The sequence below is a fragment of the Sarcophilus harrisii genome, chromosome 2 (genome assembly GCF_902635505.1).
Source record: "Sarcophilus harrisii chromosome 2, mSarHar1.11, whole genome shotgun sequence".
Lineage (NCBI taxonomy): Eukaryota > Metazoa > Chordata > Mammalia > Dasyuromorphia > Dasyuridae > Sarcophilus > Sarcophilus harrisii.
In genome coordinates this window covers 34,576,501-34,594,498 of record NC_045427.1, presented here as the reverse complement: position 1 = coordinate 34,594,498, position 17,998 = coordinate 34,576,501, and the positions used below count along the sequence as shown (strand labels likewise).

The 17,998-nt window shown below is 43.0% G+C and overlaps 1 protein-coding gene across 6 annotated transcripts in view; it reads right to left on the bottom strand.

Annotated features, from left to right (window-relative positions):
• Positions 1–17,445, bottom strand: part of LOC100919647 (gastrula zinc finger protein XlCGF26.1-like) — a 64,411-nt gene extending 46,966 nt beyond the window's left edge. For 2 of the 6 annotated variants that reach the window (XM_031949871.1, XM_031949869.1), the window contains exons 1-3: positions 17,306–17,445; positions 6,832–6,980; positions 6,060–6,155 (exon numbers count right to left, since the gene is read on the bottom strand). In XM_031949871.1, the coding sequence (XP_031805731.1) occupies positions 6,060–6,155; positions 6,832–6,980; positions 17,306–17,319 (259 nt within the window). In that variant the 5' untranslated portion in view covers positions 17,320–17,445. Of the gene's footprint in view, positions 1–1,567; positions 4,380–6,059; positions 6,257–6,831; positions 7,012–17,305 lie in introns of those variants that run through there. The other 4 variants (XM_031949864.1, XM_023495461.2, XM_023495462.2 and 1 more) reach the window with 4 other exon arrangements.
• Between the last annotated feature and the right edge of the window lie 553 nt (positions 17,446–17,998).

The window sequence follows — 17,998 nt, the reverse complement described above, 5'->3', positions numbered from 1 at the left end:
CTTCAAAGCTGAGAAAAGAGCCACTAAAATGGATTTTATTTATTGTTGTGCAGTCATGTGCAACTCTATGACCCCTTTTTGGATTTTCCTGGCAAAAACATGGAATTGTTTTGCCATTTCTTTCTCTAGCACATTTGACAGATGAGGAAACTAAGGTAAAGCAGGTTAAAGTGACTTGCCAAGGGTCCCACAGCTAGGAAGTGTTTAAAGCCAAATACAGACTCAGGATGATCAATCTTCCTGACTCCTGATAATCTAACCACTGCCAAGGCAGCCAGCTGCTAGTTGGCTTGTTACAAACAAAACTAGAGAGTCATAAAAGGAATCCTTATACAGAAGTGGGATCCAAGCAGTGAAACCTCACACATGTTAGGAGCCATAACACTACTGAAAAGGTGAATTTTCAGGAAGCCTAGAGGCCCACATATTGGGAAGAAAGTGTCTTGAACCTTACCCTACATAAAGTCTTCATTTCTCAGGTAAAACACTAGAGAGCAGAGGAGGAGTCGCACACTTCAGCCTTCCACACCTAGGAAGTCAGAATTAGGATATGAACACTCCTCCTTGGACACAACTCCAGGGGTTGGCCTTGATGGGGGTGAAGCCTGAAAACATTCCTTCCCAGACAAGTTAAGTGGCTTCATTCAATTGGAGATCTTGATCAAATCACCCTCCATTGATCTTTTGAGAGTGGCCCCCATCCCCTTCTAGGGGTTCCCAGACTCTGGGAAAAGCCTTCAAAATGATTTTATTCAATTGCAGATCTGTGATTTTTCATTAGGAATTTGCTGCCTAAAAAAGCCTCCTTCTTAGTGAACAATAAAAAATCCTTTTTTCCCAAATTTCAACACTCGTGAATTTTTCACATTGGACCCACATCTCCAAAAAGAGAGGATCTCTCCCCCTATTCCTGCACCTGAACAGCCTGATTTAGGCTAAGATATTTTTTATTTTATCTCATTTGCCTTCAGCCAATCATTGTAATTAAGTAATTGTCTATACACAATGAGGAGATTTTATGGAAAATTTCTTCATATCTAATTTATTAGTAATTTACACTAATAATTATGATGAATGTATCCAGAAATCCACCACTGAAAATATCAAATCATGTACTACCTTGGCATAGATTGAATTTCTTTTGCTACTGTCACTCAACATAGTATTGATTAAAATTTCAATTTCAAACTAATGGAATAGTCCTAATTAAAACCATATCAAATTTATAGACTAAAATTCCAATTTACACCCAGTTAACATTTTTAAATCTACCAAATCAATGTTTCCAAAAATTTTGAATATAAAGTATTTGAATGAATTGTAATGCCAGAGAAACTGAGGCAAGATAGAGATTAGAGAGTTTTTAATATATTTTATTTGAGAGGGAGAGAGTGTGCTGGGACCAAAAGAATTCATGTTTTGATCCCAGAATTGAATGAGACTTTGGTCTCCAAGAATCCAGCCTTGAATGTGAGGTTCCAGAGATTCTTTATGGGGTTTTGGTGATTAAGAACAATGACAGAATGGGAGGAGGCACTGTATATTCTGATAAACTGGGAAGATCTGGGGTCATGATGTCTAAGATAGGTCTTTCTCCTTATCTGGATCAAACATCCTGATGATTAGGAGGGACTGGTGGTGTTGGAACCCCAGGGATGAAGGCAGAACAATTCAAGGAATGGAGGAAGAACAATTCAGGGAAACTGAAGAAGAAGTGAAAGCCTCAGGAAAATTGAGGCAGGACCATAAAAGGAAACTGGTACAACAGGATGAATATTCTTTTGAAAAGATAAGAAAAAAATTCAAACCATGACTTTTCCTAACCATACTCTTATTGAAGTAATACTAATTAATGAAATAAAACATAAAATGTGAAAAACAATCAAACCAGAAAAACCAGAAACCAAATTTCTATTAAAGTTTAGAAAACACTTTTTCTAAAGTATTATTAAGCAATGATATGAACCCCCAAAAGGGTGAAACCCTGCTGATAAAACTCTCAGGTACAGGCAGGCTGGTACATGGAGTTGCAAAATAACTTAAGATGCCCTTGTCTAGTTCAAACCCCTGACTTTAGAAATGAGGAACCTGAGGCCCAGAAAAAGTTGAATAAGTTACCCTAAGTGAGGAAGACAATAAGTCAGAAAGCCAGGATTCTCCCCAGTTCTTCTGATCACCAGAGCCTTACCAGCCTTAATCACTGAATAGGCATTCCTAGTCAAACCTGTTAAAGATGCTAACTTAATGCCTCCTCCTGCTTCCAGGGCTATTTCCAATCATCCAGAACTGTTATCTGGCCACTGGACCCAGATGGTTCTGGAGAACAAAGGCAGGCTGGTAACCTTGCACAGCCTTCCCTCCCTCAGTCTAATTTATTTTTCTCTCAGGACATCCCCTCCCTGAGGTAATTAACCTTCAGGAATGAAGGACAAGAAACAACCTTGTTAAGCAGGAGGACTCTACCTAGGATGTGTAAAGTTTTACCTTCTTTCTCCATAACAGGGATAATGACACCCAGAAGACAAGGCTTCAATATCAGTACATTAAAAGGATTTCCCTCCAGAAGGAATTTCTTTATTTTTTAAAGTTTCTATACACTTCAACAGTTTTCCACATTCCTTGCATTTTTAAGGTTTCTCTCCTACGTGAAATCTCTTATGTAAATTAAGGTTTTCCTTACATTTGATGACTTTTCCACATTCATTACATAGTTTCACATCAGTATGAGTTTTCTTATGTCTATTAAGAGGTTCCTTAACTTTGAAGGCTTTTCCACATTCATTACATAGTTTCATATCAATTATGACTTTTCCTATGTGAAGTAAGACTTCTTTTCTCCCTAAAGGCCTTTCCACATTCATTACATTTAAATGGTTTCTCTCCAGTATGAGTTCTCATATGTGAAGTAAGGCCTGTCTTGTCCCTGAAGGCTTTTCCACATTCATTACATTTAAAGGGTTTCTCTCCACTATGAGTTCTCTTGTGTGAATTAAGGCCTGCCTTCTGCTGATAGGCTTTTCCACATTCATTACATTTAAAGGGTTTCTCTCCACTATGAGTTCTCTTGTGTGAATTAAGGCCTGCCTTCTGCTGGTAGGCTTTTCCACATTCATTACATTTAAAGGGTTTCTCTCCTGTATGAATTCTCTTATGTGAACTAAGGCCTCCTTTCTGGCGGAAGGCTTTCCCACATTCATTACATGTATAGGGCTTATGCCCAGTATGAATTACCTCATGTATATCAAGCCTTACCTTAAACATGAAGGCTTTCCCACATTCTTTACATATATATGGTTTCTCTCCAGTATGAATTTTCTTATGCATATTAAGGTGATACTTCTGAGTGAAAGTTTTTCCACATTCATTACATTTATAGGGTTTCTCTCCAGTATGAACATTTTTATGCATATTAAGGCGATACTTCTGAGTGTAGGCTTTTCCGCATTCATTACATTTAAAGGGTTTCTCTCCAGTATGAATTCTCTTATGTATATTCAGGGTTCCCTTGCGTTTGAAGGCTTTCCCACATTCATTACATTTATAAGGCATCTTTTCAGAATGAATTGCCTCATGTATATGAAGGATTCCCTTAAACATGAAGGCTTTTCCACATTCTTTACATATAAATGGCTTCTCTCCAGTATGAATTTTCTCATGTCTCTTAAGGTGATCGATCCGAGGGAAGGATTTTCCACATTCATTACATTTATAGGATTTCATTCCAGTATGAATTTTCTTGTGTTTAATAAAGATTTCCTTAAGGCTGAAAGTTTTCCCACATTTGGTACAGTTATAGGGTTTCTCTTCAGAAGAAACTCTATTATGTTGAGAAAAATATCTCCTCTGCCTAAAAGTTTTACTACCATTATTATATTGTTTAATAGGCTTTTCTTCTTGAAGATTTTTCTGTGGAACACTAAGGTATGGTTTGCAGCCAGATGCATTATCATATTCACCAAATTTATGAGCTTTCACTCCAGCATGAATTCCTCCCTGTACACTAAAGCATGAACTGATCTGTAAGGATTTGTCACATTCATTAATTCTATGAGGTTCTCCTTGAGAACACACTCTATGGGAATGATTCAGTTTTGAGTGGTAATTGAAAGGCTTCTTGTACTTATAAAACTTACAAAAATTCTTCACAACGGAAATTCTGCTACATGAAGTTTTGTTATGCTTCATTACTAGCTTCATGGACTGTCTTTCTAGGTTGTTTATCTGCCTTTCTAATCCAGTGTCATAATTCCGAGCTGCTCCCAATTTAGATTTGTAGAAATCATCCTTTATGAGTCCCTGTTTGGATGTCGCTCCGGTAGTAATACAATATTTTGGAATTGACTCTTTGGTTTCACATTCTCTTTTTTCAGCAGGGGAATCTGAAAGGAACATAAAGTGTCAGCACTGGGAGCAATGTTGTGGGGAAAAGAAAACTACTTTATATTCAATTCCAAATTCAGTTCTCTCCATTGAAGAAAGGTGACTGACATGGACAAGGTAGAAGAAACATGATCAAGAAGGAGCTAAAGCCCAAAAATAGGTGAGGGGAAAGTAACAGAACTGCCAATGACTTCATAAACATGTACATTTTCAGAGAGGAAAACAATAATTCCAAAACCAAAGATGATTATATTTGAAGTTAGTCTCTGATAACACTGAAGAAGACATAGTGATTAAAACTCTGATTTTATGAAGAAAATCTCTAGACCAAACCAGGTTTCCACCTTCTCTGAAAGTTACTCAATCTGAAAGATTGAGAGTTGTCTAGAATATTGAACAGTGAGCTGTGACCACTATACTGTACAGAGCACTGAACATTCGGGCAAGAAGACTCATCTTCCTGACTTTAATTTAGCTTTAGACCCTTTCTAGCTGAAGGACCCTGGTCAAGGCACTTAATCCTGTTTTCCCATCTGTTACATGAGCTGGAGAAGGAAATGGTAGACCATTCCAGGATCTGGAAATGGCAAACAGGGTCACAAAGTGATGGACAGGACTCAAGGCCTTAAAAGAAAAGGAGCATTGAAAGGTGGACTGAATAGTCCAGTGTCATACTTAGTAAGTATGAGAGGCAGGCTCTGAACCCAGGTCAGCTACCTGGGAAGCTGGTGCTCTTTATGTTTGGTAACATGTCAGAACTTTAGACTCTGTTTTCATGTCCTAAATTTTAAATTTAAATTTAATTCACATCTAAAATTTTAAAATTCCAAACACTAGTAAATCTGCTACTAGTATATTAATTATAGTTATTATTAAAGCCAGTAATGACTTAAAGACAATTTTCCATGAACCAGTGAAATAGATGACAGCACCGATTTAAAGTGGGAAAGGGAAACTAGAAAGTGGACAGGTTAGATGACATCTTTATAGGAAATGTCACTGAAAAGAATGAGACCAATTAAAAGGAAGATAAAACAGGAAAGAGGATGGAGCAATGGTGGGATTTTTTAAGTAGAAGTCAGACTTAATTACACCTTAAAGTTCTTTAACCTTTATCTCTCAGAAAAGACTCTTCAAAGAGAAAAAGTAATCTAATAATTTAAGAACTCTAAACTGTCATGAAAATAAAGGATAGGACCCAACATATGGTTAGAAAGCTAACCGTGATCAAGAAGAATTACATGTTTTTTGAGACTACAGAGAAATACAAGGGCAAATTTACTAGAAACCATTTCTTGACATGAAAGGTGAGGTTACAGGAGGAGTGTAGAAAGGATACCCACAGCTCATCTTCTCAGGCGTATGAACCATGAAAGAGAGCTTTAGGCCCAACATTTCCAAGATAACTCACTCTGATGACCCAGTCAAGCTCCTGCTGGCAGTGAGTCTCTGCCTATATTTCTGGGTCAGGGGTTTTCAGCTGCATCTGATTCTTTGTAAGCCCCTTTGAGGGATTTCTTGGCAGAGATTCATATCTCAGAGGAGTTTGCTATTTCCTTCCAGGGTCTCACTGCTGGGAAGTGTCTGAGGTCAGATTGAAACTCAGAACCCTGAGGTTCCTTCAGTCCAGGGCTGGCTCTTGGGAGACTACACCCCCTGCCCACCTGGTTATTACTCACCCTCAGAAATGCATCTGGGGTCTTCTTCCCTTGATAGCCAGGGGGCTTCATGTCTCTCCAGCCGAGAAATCACAGTTGGTTTAGTTACTGAAAGCCCTGCTCAAGGAGAAACAAGTGGAAAATGTTGAGAACAGAGAGAGACACCTCAGAACTCAGTCCTGGTTTCTCTCTACAGAAAAGGGGAATGTCTGGAAATGTAGAGAAGCATCCCTGAAAGATGTTTCCCTCAGCAAATGTAAGGTAAGGAACAGAGCCTTTGGTGCAGACATATGACAGATGAGGTCACGTTCACCCATTCCTAGTCTGCTGGGAGAAGTCTTTCCTTCTCTGCCCTGGGGCTCTATGGAGAACCTAAAGCCTGGCTGACCAGAGAGTGTGACAGGAGAGCCTGCAGGGCTGAAGAATGAAGCTGCTGATTTCCAGTTTGACAAAGAAGGACTTTTTGTCTGGGAAGTGCAATAACTGCTCAAAAATTGCTCAAAGGTTAGAGGGCATCTTTATGTAAAGGCATTATGTAAAGGCACTCTCCCTCCTTGTCCAGAAAATTCAAATTCAGCCAAGCTCCTCAGCCACCCCATAGCCATGGACAGATGGAATTCACTGACCTTGAAGTGGCTCACACAAGATGCTCTTTCTGCCATCTCTTCAGGTCACCATGGGATGCCCCCCCTATTCTACCATGTCCTGCTTTTTGGCCTTCAACACTTGCACCCCTAGTTACTGCATAGGTTATATTCAATCCAATTGAATGAATGAAAACAAGGTACCTTACCAAGAAAGACAAAGTTCTCATAGTTTTCCAGCATCACGTCCCTGTACATGTCCTTCTGGCCAGGATCCAAATAGCTCCATTCCTCCTGGGTGAATTCCACAGCAACATCTTGAAATGTCAGTAATTTCTGAAACATCACAGGATCTGAGCTTGAGAGATGAAAGGGACTACATAAATCACCTACATAGCAGGGTGGGGGAAAAGGGAGAGAGACATTGGGATCTCAAAATGTAGCCAAAAAATGAAATAAATTTAGTTTTTTAATTTCTCTTTTATTTCTTTTTAAATAATAACTTTTTATTTTTCAAAATGCATGCAAAGAAATTTTTCAACATTCACCCTTGAAAAATGTTTTGTTCCAAATTTTCTTCCTCCCTCATCCCTCCCCCACTTGTGGAGAGCAAGTAATCCAATGCAGATTAAACATATGCAATTCTTCTAAATATATTTTTATCTTGCTATACAAGAAAAATCAGATCACAAGGGGGAAAAACAAAAAAGAAAAAAAAAAAAACTAAGCAAACAACCACCTACAAAAAAAGTTGAAAATACTATGCTTTGATCCACATTCAATTCCCATAATCTTCTTTCTCTGGATGTGGACAGCTCCCTTATCACAAGTCTACTAGCACTGTCCCATCGCCTCACTGTTGAAAAGAGCCAAGTCCATCACAGTTGATCATCACATAATCTTGTTACTGTCTACAATGCTCACTTGGTTCTACTCACTTCACTTAGCATCAGCTTATGTAAGGCTTTGCAGGTTTTTCTGAAATCAGTCTGTTCATTTCACATAGAACAGTAATACTCCATTACACTCACAGCACAACTTATTCCGGCATTCATTTTCTAGTTCTTTGCCACTACAAAAAGGTCTGCTATAAACATTTCTGAACATGTGGTTTATTTTCCATTCATGATGATGTCTTTGGGTTTATAGAGCCAGTAGAGACAGTGCTGGGTCAAAGGTCATACCAGAAATGCAAGGCTCATTCAAGAGTAGCTCAGTATCAGCATAATTGATCATATCAATAACAAAACCGACAGAAGTCATATGATTCTTAATGGATGCAGAAAAACCTTTTGACAAAATAAAGTATTTATTCTATTAAAAAGACTAGACAGAATAGGAATCAATGGAGTTTTCCTTACTATGATAATTATTATCCATCAAAAATCATCAGAAAGCATTTTCTGTTAGGAATATAAGCTAGAAATTGTACAATATTTCAGAGTCTGATTCTTTTTGTACAGCAAAATAACGTTTTGGTCATGTATACTTATTGTGTATCTAATTTATATTGTAATATATTTAACATCTACTGGTCATCCTGCCATCTAGGGGAGGGGGTGGGGGGGTAAGAGGTGAAAAATTGGAACAAGAGGTTTGGCAATTGTTAATGCTGTAAAGTTACCCATGTATAATATCCTGTAAATGAAAGGCTATTAAATAAAAAATAAATAAATAAATAAATAAAAAGGAATGTAAGCTAGAATTCTCCCCAAAAAGGTCAGGGTAGGTGGAAGCAAGAATGCCCATTACCATCATTATTATATTGGAAATGTTAGCTACAGCAAGAAGAGAAGAAAAAGAAACTGGAAGAATCAGCATAGGGAATGATAGAAAAATACTACACTCTTTGCAAACAATATGACTGCATCTTTAAAGACTCCTATATACACACTCAAAGATACCTACATGCAGACATACACACATAAATACACATGGATACATTGAAATACACTTATATTGATGTACACACGCATATATGTAACCACACATGCATTTATACCGACATACATATGCATCTAAAATAATACCAGCAAGGCCAACACATAATCCCTGAAGGAATCACTGGTTTTTCGTTGTTAGAGAACAAGAGTCCCAAGCCCTCTCTTGAGGTTTTTCAATAAACTCTACCTGGGATTCTTGTTACAATATAGCCGAGTCTCCTTTTCCCTGTCCTTGCTTAATTTTGGGTTATTTCATATCCTCCCCCACCCACAGATCCCTCCCTCTTCCTTCCTCCCTTTTTATCCCACTCCCATTAATCTGAACAACTTTTAACACTTTTAAGGTCTTTTAAATGGTTAGCTGTGATTATTCATGCTCACAACAATGGGTCAAAGCGTGCCCTTAAACCTGCACCTCTCCAGACTCCCAAGTCCCCCTCCCCCCTTTCTTTTTACTCATGGTTTCCCTCAATAAGATATCACAGCTATCTCCCCATACACTGAGATCCTTGAGGGCAGGGCCTCTTATTGCCTTTTGCCATAGGGGCTTATTCAGTGCTTATTGTTTGGTTATATCTTCCTTGCTGGCACACAGTAGGTGCTTAATCAATGCAGGCTACAGGTAGTCCTTGGACTGCAGTCTACCCCCTCTTAACTGCTAAGGAAAAAAGTGGGGTTCAAGGGACTAGCTCAGGTCACACTGAAGAGGTCCTGAATGGTGTTCTCAGGCCGTCATCCTGTTGAGGTTAGGAACCGAATGTTGAGGTGTAGACCACATGTGTTGAGGTCTACATTTGGGATACCTAAATGAAATTAGGGTTTAGTTAGGTCTAGTGGCGGGTTTGGGGTACAGGGAGTCAAACAGAGTTCCCCTGCAACCCCCTTAGATTCGGTGCAAGGATACGGCGGTATGTGAGGTCTAGAAGCGGCGCGGATTCCCAATAAAAGCATTTATTAGCCCAGAGAGCTAGATTAATAAAAGAGGTTTATTATTGAGTCTAGAAGTAGGAGATAGGTGAAGGTAGAGATAAGGAGGGCACTGGACAGAGGGCCCAGTGGACAGAGGGTCCTCACATGGCAACCATGTTTGGAATCTCTGCAAAGAGGGGTTCCCAGTGTGGTCCTTTTAAGTCAGAGACTTAGCTCGAGGGGCTTTGGGGTGTAGCCCCAAAGTTGGCTCAGATCCGGGTGGGGCTGGGACAGGTCGGGACCTTCTATTGGAATTCAAAGGGACCAGGATTTGTGAGTCAAAGGGTAATTTACATTAGCTAGGGGGGGGTTGGGAATCAAAGATTGGAATCTTTCCCACATCATTCCCCACTCAAGCAGTTGGAACTTAAATTCATTTAAGGAAAAAGACATGGGGCAAAGTCAGTTATTGAGACAGAATTGAAGATTTTCTCCTTCCAGGATTTTCCAAGTTCAGGGGTCCCCTCTTCATCTCCCCCTCAAGCAGTCACCTCTAAAGGCATGTGGGAAAAGGGGCGCTGATCTCCTCTTAACTGCTTCGAGCTGGCAAGGGCCGTAGAGATTTGGGGTTCATGCCAGGAGGTGAGGCGTGAGGTGTGGGATTTGGGGATGGCAGCAGGGCATCTAAGGGGCGTTTGTCCCGGTCAGTTGTTCCCAGTCAGTTGTCCCCAGTCAGTTGTCCCATGTTCTCCAGGCTGAAGGGCAGTTGCGAGTCCAAAGATTGAAGCCCAGATCTTGGGAGCTGGCTAAAACCGGGGTGTCATCCAGGGTGGAGATGCAGCAGGAAATGCATCAGGCTGCCTGTAAGAACCCATCTAACAAGGAGAAGTAGGAGAAAATGCTGGGAGCAAAAGATTATTTGTCTACAGTAAAAGTGTTAAATAGCCTAGAGTTTAGCCCTTTCATTCTTAATTTCCAGGAAAGCTAATTTCTCCTGGGGTTGATATTAAAGGGTGTGGACTAAGAAGTCAGGGTAGGCAAGAGGCCTATATCTCTAGTCAAGATAAGAATGCAATTTAAGCTCTTAGAAATCTTTTAACTGTGCTGCCTTCTCTTTAAAAGAGTTGGTTCCTAATAGCAAAGACCTGAGCCTCCACTCTTCCCCACTCTTATGGGGAGGGGAGAAGGGTCAGAGGGAGTGTTAAAGTATCTCAGCACTGCCAACCCAGCTTACCGGCCCCTGAGGTGCTGGGATTGTCCTGGGATAAAAGGGAAACAGGCCAGACTCCCCAATCCCTACCGGGAGCAGGACGCCGGAGACCAATCAGCCCTTGTGGTGTGACGCAGTTTCTCCAGTGTTCCTCCTGCTCGAACTCAGGAAGAGACTGGGGTCTCTGGACAGTCCGGACATCACAGGCCCTAAGTCTGGGAGAGATTTATTAAAAGGCGCTTCTGCCATGAGGCAGAAGTTGCCTGAGAAGAAAGAGCTGAGAGTCTAGGTTGGAGGTAAAGGAAACCAAGAAACAGGTTTTAGCAGCAGAGTGGAAGAAAATGAGTTTTGGACCCCGAAAAGTTGAGGTGGTGGTGGGTCCTAGATTTCATTAGGTTCAGTTTTTCAGCTTTAAAAGAGACAAGTGTGCTGGGTGTGTTTTGGCTAGCTGCTTTTGCCTGAGGGCACAAGTGTTAATCAGTCCCAGGATTAGAAAGAAAAAAATCACTTTAAAGGATGGACTGGTCCAGAGAGAGATTGGAATTCAGCTAATCTATTCAGAATTAGGTGTTGAGATTAAGGCATTTTTCCTAGCCCAGTGATTGACACAGCTTAAAATGTCCAGGAATGAGGGAGGGAAGTTCAATCATCTGCAAACCCCAAGACTTTCCATTCTATAATGTAACCTTCATAGACGTCTCAGAAGTGCCAAAGGGCCTCTAGAAGGCCCATAGCCAAAGAAAACCAGGATTTCGTCCCTACGACGTCTCCTAGGCAACTAATTTCCCCAAGACTCCCGGAGTCTGCCAGCAAGCTCAAATTAGCTCCAGACTTTGAGCTGTCCCCCATTATAGAAGGGTGATGTGGTGGGCTTGCCTCGGTGAACACCTCCTCAGAGGGCCACCATCATTAAGGGCAAGGTAGCGGAGAAGTGTGCTAGGAGTGGGTGTGGTGTAGTAGGAGTGCGTATGATCTCCACTTCAATAGCTCCTCACTTAACTCTAGACAGTATGCATATTCTATAGCCCTCGGGCTCCTGAGCCATAGTGTATCAAGGAATGGGGGAGGGACACAGGGTACAAGTCTAGAGAGCTTGAGAAAAGCACAGACAGGAAAGACAAGACTTCTCTCCTAAAGGCCTTCACCGAATTCTTAAATGGCTTCAGTTTCTCCCATTAACTCATTTCTTGCTGCAGTCAAGGAATGAGGGGAGAAAAGAAAAAAAAAACCTATCTTCTAAAGAATTTAATTTGCCTCGACCTGGAATTTTATTCCCCAGCCATCGTTCCAAAGGTCTTTCTTGAAGCTGCAACCTGGCCAGGGTTGGAGCCCAGAAAATAACCTTTTAATTATTGGCAGGGACATAGAATGCCAATACAGAAAATAGAACAGAGTGTACTAAGAGCAAAAGGTCTTAGGACTGAAAAAATTAGGAGCGTAAGAGTTCCCACCTGTAGGGTTAGGTAGGAAAGTGAGAGCCAGAGACAGACCTAGCCTGGTTTACCTAGGTTATCTTTCCACAAGCAACTGAGAAAAGGTTTTAAGTAGTGCCCTGAAGCTAAGAAAAAAACCAAGAGCAGTTTAAAATCCCCTGTCTTTGTAGACAGCCCCATGCAAAAGCGCAATTTGAGGCTTTACAGTTAAAGCCGGAGGGGGGCATTGCTCTAACACAGGATGACCAAATCAGAAACCAAGTCCCATTTAAAATGTTATAGCTGAGTATGCTTCCTGAGGGTGGAGCTGCGGCTTTAAGAGCCAGGTAGTTCAGATTGCCAGCAAAATTCTGTTTTAAAGTTGGTGAAAACCTTTCCAGAGATTTGAGAAGATTAAGATTGAGTCCCCAATCTCCCACTGTATAGTTACCCAAGAAGGGACAGGATAGGAGTATTTAAACGGCAGGTTGCCGCCACATGGGAGAGGTCTGAAACAGGCCCTGAGTTCACACCCCACCCATGGAAGAGGGAGAGGAAAGGCCAGAGCGAGGGGTGAAAGAGATGCCATCTACTCCAGCACGGTGCATCCTGAATGGAGAGGGTTCTCTCATTCCATTGGAACTTGAGGGCGGGTGCCATCTAAGCCCCAATCTTGCTGGAGAGCAAGACCTGAAGGAGAACTGTCACCCCTGTCCAGGGAGTAGCAGCCGTGGCAAGACATTCTCTAACTTCACCCCAAGTCAGGGACCTTTCTCCTGGCTGGGGCCTGACCATTAGAAACTCCATTGCATTTAACAGTGGAGGGAGAAGGCTCAAACACGGCTCCTCTTACATTTCTCCGGTTCTCCCAGCAAGACAAGAGAGCACTGGCCTGGGACCCCTGAGAAGGGGTCCCAGCAGCCAGTGTCTCCTTGGTCTGGGGAGGGGTGTTAAAGAGAACCTTCCGGTTCTTGGAGTCCCAGCCTAGAGCAGGCTTTAGTGATAAAAAAGATTAGAAGTGCATTAGATGCAAAGGAAGGGCCTTAGTGTCTTAAAAGGATTTGACAGAGGGAGTTTCTCAAGTAAAGAATCTCTCCAGGAAAGATTTTAGAGGCAGGAGTGTCTAGATTTAGGACAGTAAAAACTTTTAGTTTTCAAAATCCTTGCAGCCTCTCTCCTATCTCTTAGAGACAGAGCCAACAAAAGAGGCCTTTTGTCAAACTGCAGCAATTCCTCAAGAATTGTGCCAGAGCTTAGAGCTCCATAACACCCAAGCCCAACCCGAGGGCGGGCCCACTGAAGATTAGAAAGAAAAGTCTTTACCTTATCCAGAGTTCCGGATTTGCCTGGTCAGAATAGAGGCCTTTTTCACCTGAAAGTCAAATAGGGCGAGACGGAACGCAGATATTCTCTACCTTTAGAGAGAGAGAAGAAAGAAAGAACGCAGATTCTTCCCAGAAGAATATTGCCTGAACAGCTCAAAACCCAGATTGGTTCTGAGTGCCCCAAAAAGGTTGGGGTTCAGTTTGGTTGCCAAATTATCTAGCTTCCGGTGTTCGTTTCGTCAGGGAACCAAATGTTGAGGTTAGGAACCGAATGTTGAGGTGTAGACCACATGTGTTGAGGTCTACATTTGGGATACCTAAATGAAATTAGGGTTTAGTTAGGTCTAGTGGCGGGTTTGGGGTACAGGGAGTCAAACAGAGTTCCCCTGCAACCCCCTTAGATTCGGCGCAAGGATATGGCAGTATATGAGGTCTAGAAGCGGCGCGGATTCCCAATAAAAGCATTTATTAGCCCAGAGAGCTAGATTAATAAAAGAGGTTTATTATTGAGTCTAGAAGTAGGAGATAGGTGAAGGTAGAGATAAGGAGGGCACTGGACAGAGGGCCCAGTGGACAGAGGGTCCTCACATGGCGACCATGTTTGGAATCTCTGCAAAGAGGGGTTCCCAGTGTGGTCCTTTTAAGTCAGAGACTTAGCTCGAGGGGCTTTGGGGTGTAGCCCCAAAGTTGGCTCAGATCCTGGTGGGGCTGGGACAGGTCCGGACCTTCTATTGGAATTCAAAGGGACCAGGATTTGTGAGTCAAAGGGTAATTTACATTAGCTAGGGGGGTTGGGAATCAAAGATTGGAATCTTTCCCACATCAATCCTCTCTACCCAGTAACTACATCCTTTTAAACACTTTGGAACATTTATTCTTGGCCACCCAAGGGAACCCTTCACTGTTCCCCAATGCTACTAAGCTATGCTCCTTAGCTCTGTTTCAGCCTTTGGTCACCTTCACATGACCATCACGTGGCAGCTGCAGTGACCAGCTTCCACGATCTGATTCAGAGCCTCAATGGATAACCCACTTCAGTCACTTCCTGGCCCACCCTCCAAATCAGCTTGATGAGGAGAGCCTGAAACTGAAGGGGGATCCCAAAATTCTCTCTCTGGAAAACCCTGTCTGAGGGAAAGAGAATAAAGAGCTTCATTCTGTTATCCTGAGAGAAGGGTACCCTCACTGATAACACTCAGGAATAATTAAGATCCCTCTTGAGGCAGAGATTAGCCCAGAGACACTCATTCAATTCTAAGATTTTCTATTCTGATGCCAGTTCCAACTGTACCCAGCCCCCATCAAAAGCAACCTCCAGCTTCTAGCCATAAAATGAGCCAACTTGGGGCTTTAGGTCCTTGCCGAGAGCCTAACATGCCATGCCATGCTATGCAAAGGAACCGCTCTCTCCTTGACATAGGCTGCAACTCTCTGCCCGCTGAAATGATATTCTTTTTCAGCATTACCCCCTCTTTATCTCTTTCTCACCTATTTCCCTAGCAAGACTTTATACCTCTCTGTCAGGATTTCTTTACTAGAAACTTTACTTCTCTGTCAGTACCTTGCCACCAATGAATTCATTCTTTCTATTCATGCATACAAAGGCTGACTTCCCAATGCCAATAATAAACTTCTTTTACCAGACTAGCTTTTCAGGTTCATAAATTCCTTTATGAAGGACCTCTGCACTGCCAGAAAGGGTTCCCACAAGTCCCTACCACACGCCAAATCCTAGAAGAATCAAGGGGACTCTGCAACCAAAACTCTTCATTTGAGGACACAACTGTGAGCCTCTTCATTTGATTCCCTGATCCCTGAACCTGCCACTAACCTCATCAAGCTCTATGTACAACTGATACATTGTTGGTGGAATTGTGGATACATCCAGCCATTCTGGAGAGCAATTTGGAATTATGCTCAAAAAGTTATCAAACTGTGCATGCCCTTTGACCCAGGAGTGTTACTATTGGGCTTATATCCCAAAGAGATTTTTAAAAAGGGAAAGGGGCCTGTATGTGCAAGAATGTTCATGGCAGTCCTCTTTGTAGTGGTCAGAAACAGGAAACGGAGTGGATGCCCATCAGTGGGAGAATGACTGAATAAATTGTGGTATATGAATATTATGGAATATTATTGTTATGTAAGAGATGAACAGCAGGATGATTTCAGAAAGGCCTGGAGAGACTTACATGAACTGATGCAGAGTGAAATGACCAGGACCAGGAGATCATTATATACTTCAACAACAATACTATATGATGATCAATTCTGATGGATGTGGCCCTCTTTAAAATGAGATGAACCAAATCAGTTCCAAGAGAGCAGTAATGAATTGCACCAGCTACACCCAGTGAAAGAATTCTGGGAGATGACTATGAACCACTACATAGAATTCCCAATCCCTCTACTTTTGTCCGTCTCCATTTTTGATTTCCTTCACAGGCTAAGTGTACACTATTTCAAAGTCTGGTTCTTTTTGTACAGCAAAATAACTGTTTGGACATGTATACATATATTGTGTTTAACTTATACTTTAACATATTTAACATGTATTGGTCAACCTGCCATCTGGGGGAAGGGGTGGGAAGGAGGGGAAAAGTTGGAACAAAAGGATTTGCAAAAAGGATTTCTCAATGCTGAAAAATTACCCATGCATATATTTGTAAATAAAAAGCTATAAATAAAATAATAATAAAAAAAAGCTCTATGTCCATTCACAGCAAGAAGGGGATCCAGAAGATGAGATCATCCCCCATATTCTAAAGGACTTTGGGCTCCATTAGTTTGGAGGGAAACTGTTGGGGTGAACAGACACAAGCAAAATGCTACCAAGGGTCTGAGTGGGCCCCCAAGAAGGCACGCCCCGATGTTGTGCTCATCTCTGCTACTGTGCCCTGGTGACTGACTTTGTATCCCCATGATGTCACTAAACGTGGGGTGTTCATCTCTGTAACACTGCAAGCTCACAGAGCCCAGTATTTCGCTCCCACTTTCTGGACACTACTTTGAGCCTCTAAAATTTCAGCTTTGGTCTCATAGACCCTCTTCTGTTTAGGGATCCACAAACCACTTTTCCAAAATTTAAGATTACAACAATGGGGAATGGTGAGCTTGACGTCATGGGGTTTTGGAGCAAGAGAAACCAAGAGAACTGGTCCCTGGAGCAAGCAGGGAGAGCGCACTGATGGAGATCAGCTCAGCTCCATGGCCTCAACCACTGGGAAGTCCTGATGAGAGCCAGCTCTGCAGAGGCCTCAGGCACCCACTTGGCCCTGTCAGAAATCCTGGTCATGGCCCGGAGGTTAAAATTTCCCCCACAAGCCTTCTTGTGGGCCCTGCCGAAACTGCTGCCTTCCTTTGGATCCTTTCCTGCAGCGCGTGACTGATTCCTTTCCCCTCCCCCCTTGCCTCGAGGTTATTCCCCCAATTCCACCACGCTTCCCATCCCCCACCCCCTACAGCAAGCTCTCACAGGGCTAAGTCCCGTTCAGGGTTTACCTGCCGGTTTAGGACCCGCCCCAACCTCACGGGGGCGCCCTTCCTACGGGTAACAGTGAGTCTTTCCTGCGCTCCCCCACTCTATTTCATGTTTACCATTCCCGGGATTTAGTGAATCCCTTCATTTTGTGTGCGATCTCTCCCAACTAAATCTACATCCGCCCGAGAGTGCGGCCGCTGTGACTCCTTCCCGCGGCGCAAGCCCGACTCTGGGGCCTCCATCCCCTGCTGTGCACAAGCCCCACAGTGTCTGGTCCTCAGACCATAATAAAGGGACAGAATTAGAACCCAGGCCCCGCGAGGCCCCTTTCCTCCTTCCCAGCTCGGTCCTTTCGTTCCAGCTGGGCTGTCCGGAGCCAGAGAGCTCCCGCCGCCCAGACACTCACCCTGCGGCGATCATATCGCCCCAACCTCCTCCTTAGTCAGTGGAAAAGATTAACAGCCACTTCCCAATTGCGCCTGCTCAGAGATAGCGTGGCGCTTCCGGCTTCCGGCGGAACCCCAGATTCCTCTCCTTGCTTCTGGGAAATGTAGTCTTCTTGCTGGCGCGCAGGCGCAGAAGCGAGTTTAAGTCATGGGTTCTTAAAGGGATTTGGTTAAAGCTCCTGCTGCAGGGACTCGGCGGCGGTGGTGAGGGGCGCTAACCGAGGTAGTCTCTACCTTCAAGGACTTTCTTCTGTTGGGAGCTAGATGGGAGAGGAAAAGCCAGGATAATATGGGCTAAATGGCCAATTCACCCGCAGAAACTTCTAGAATAACAGTATGCAAGCTCTAGCACTCAGCTGGCCATAGAGTGACGTTATGAGACGCTCCGCCCCTAGATAGCCCTAGTCCTAGCCCTCCTATGGACTATCACACGTGCGGAGGCTGAGGCGGTGTCTGCATGAGACTTGTCCATCACTGCCCAGGTAAGACAACCCTCGGAATCCCAATCGTCCCACTTCTGAGGGAGACGTTCGGGACGCACGCTTCCTCGCGGCATTCCCTCCGCGCCCCATCCCGCTATTTTTCGGCGTCTGAGCTTCTGCTGTGCCAGAAAATTCCCCTCTGTATCACTCAAGAGGAATGTTTGGGGACCT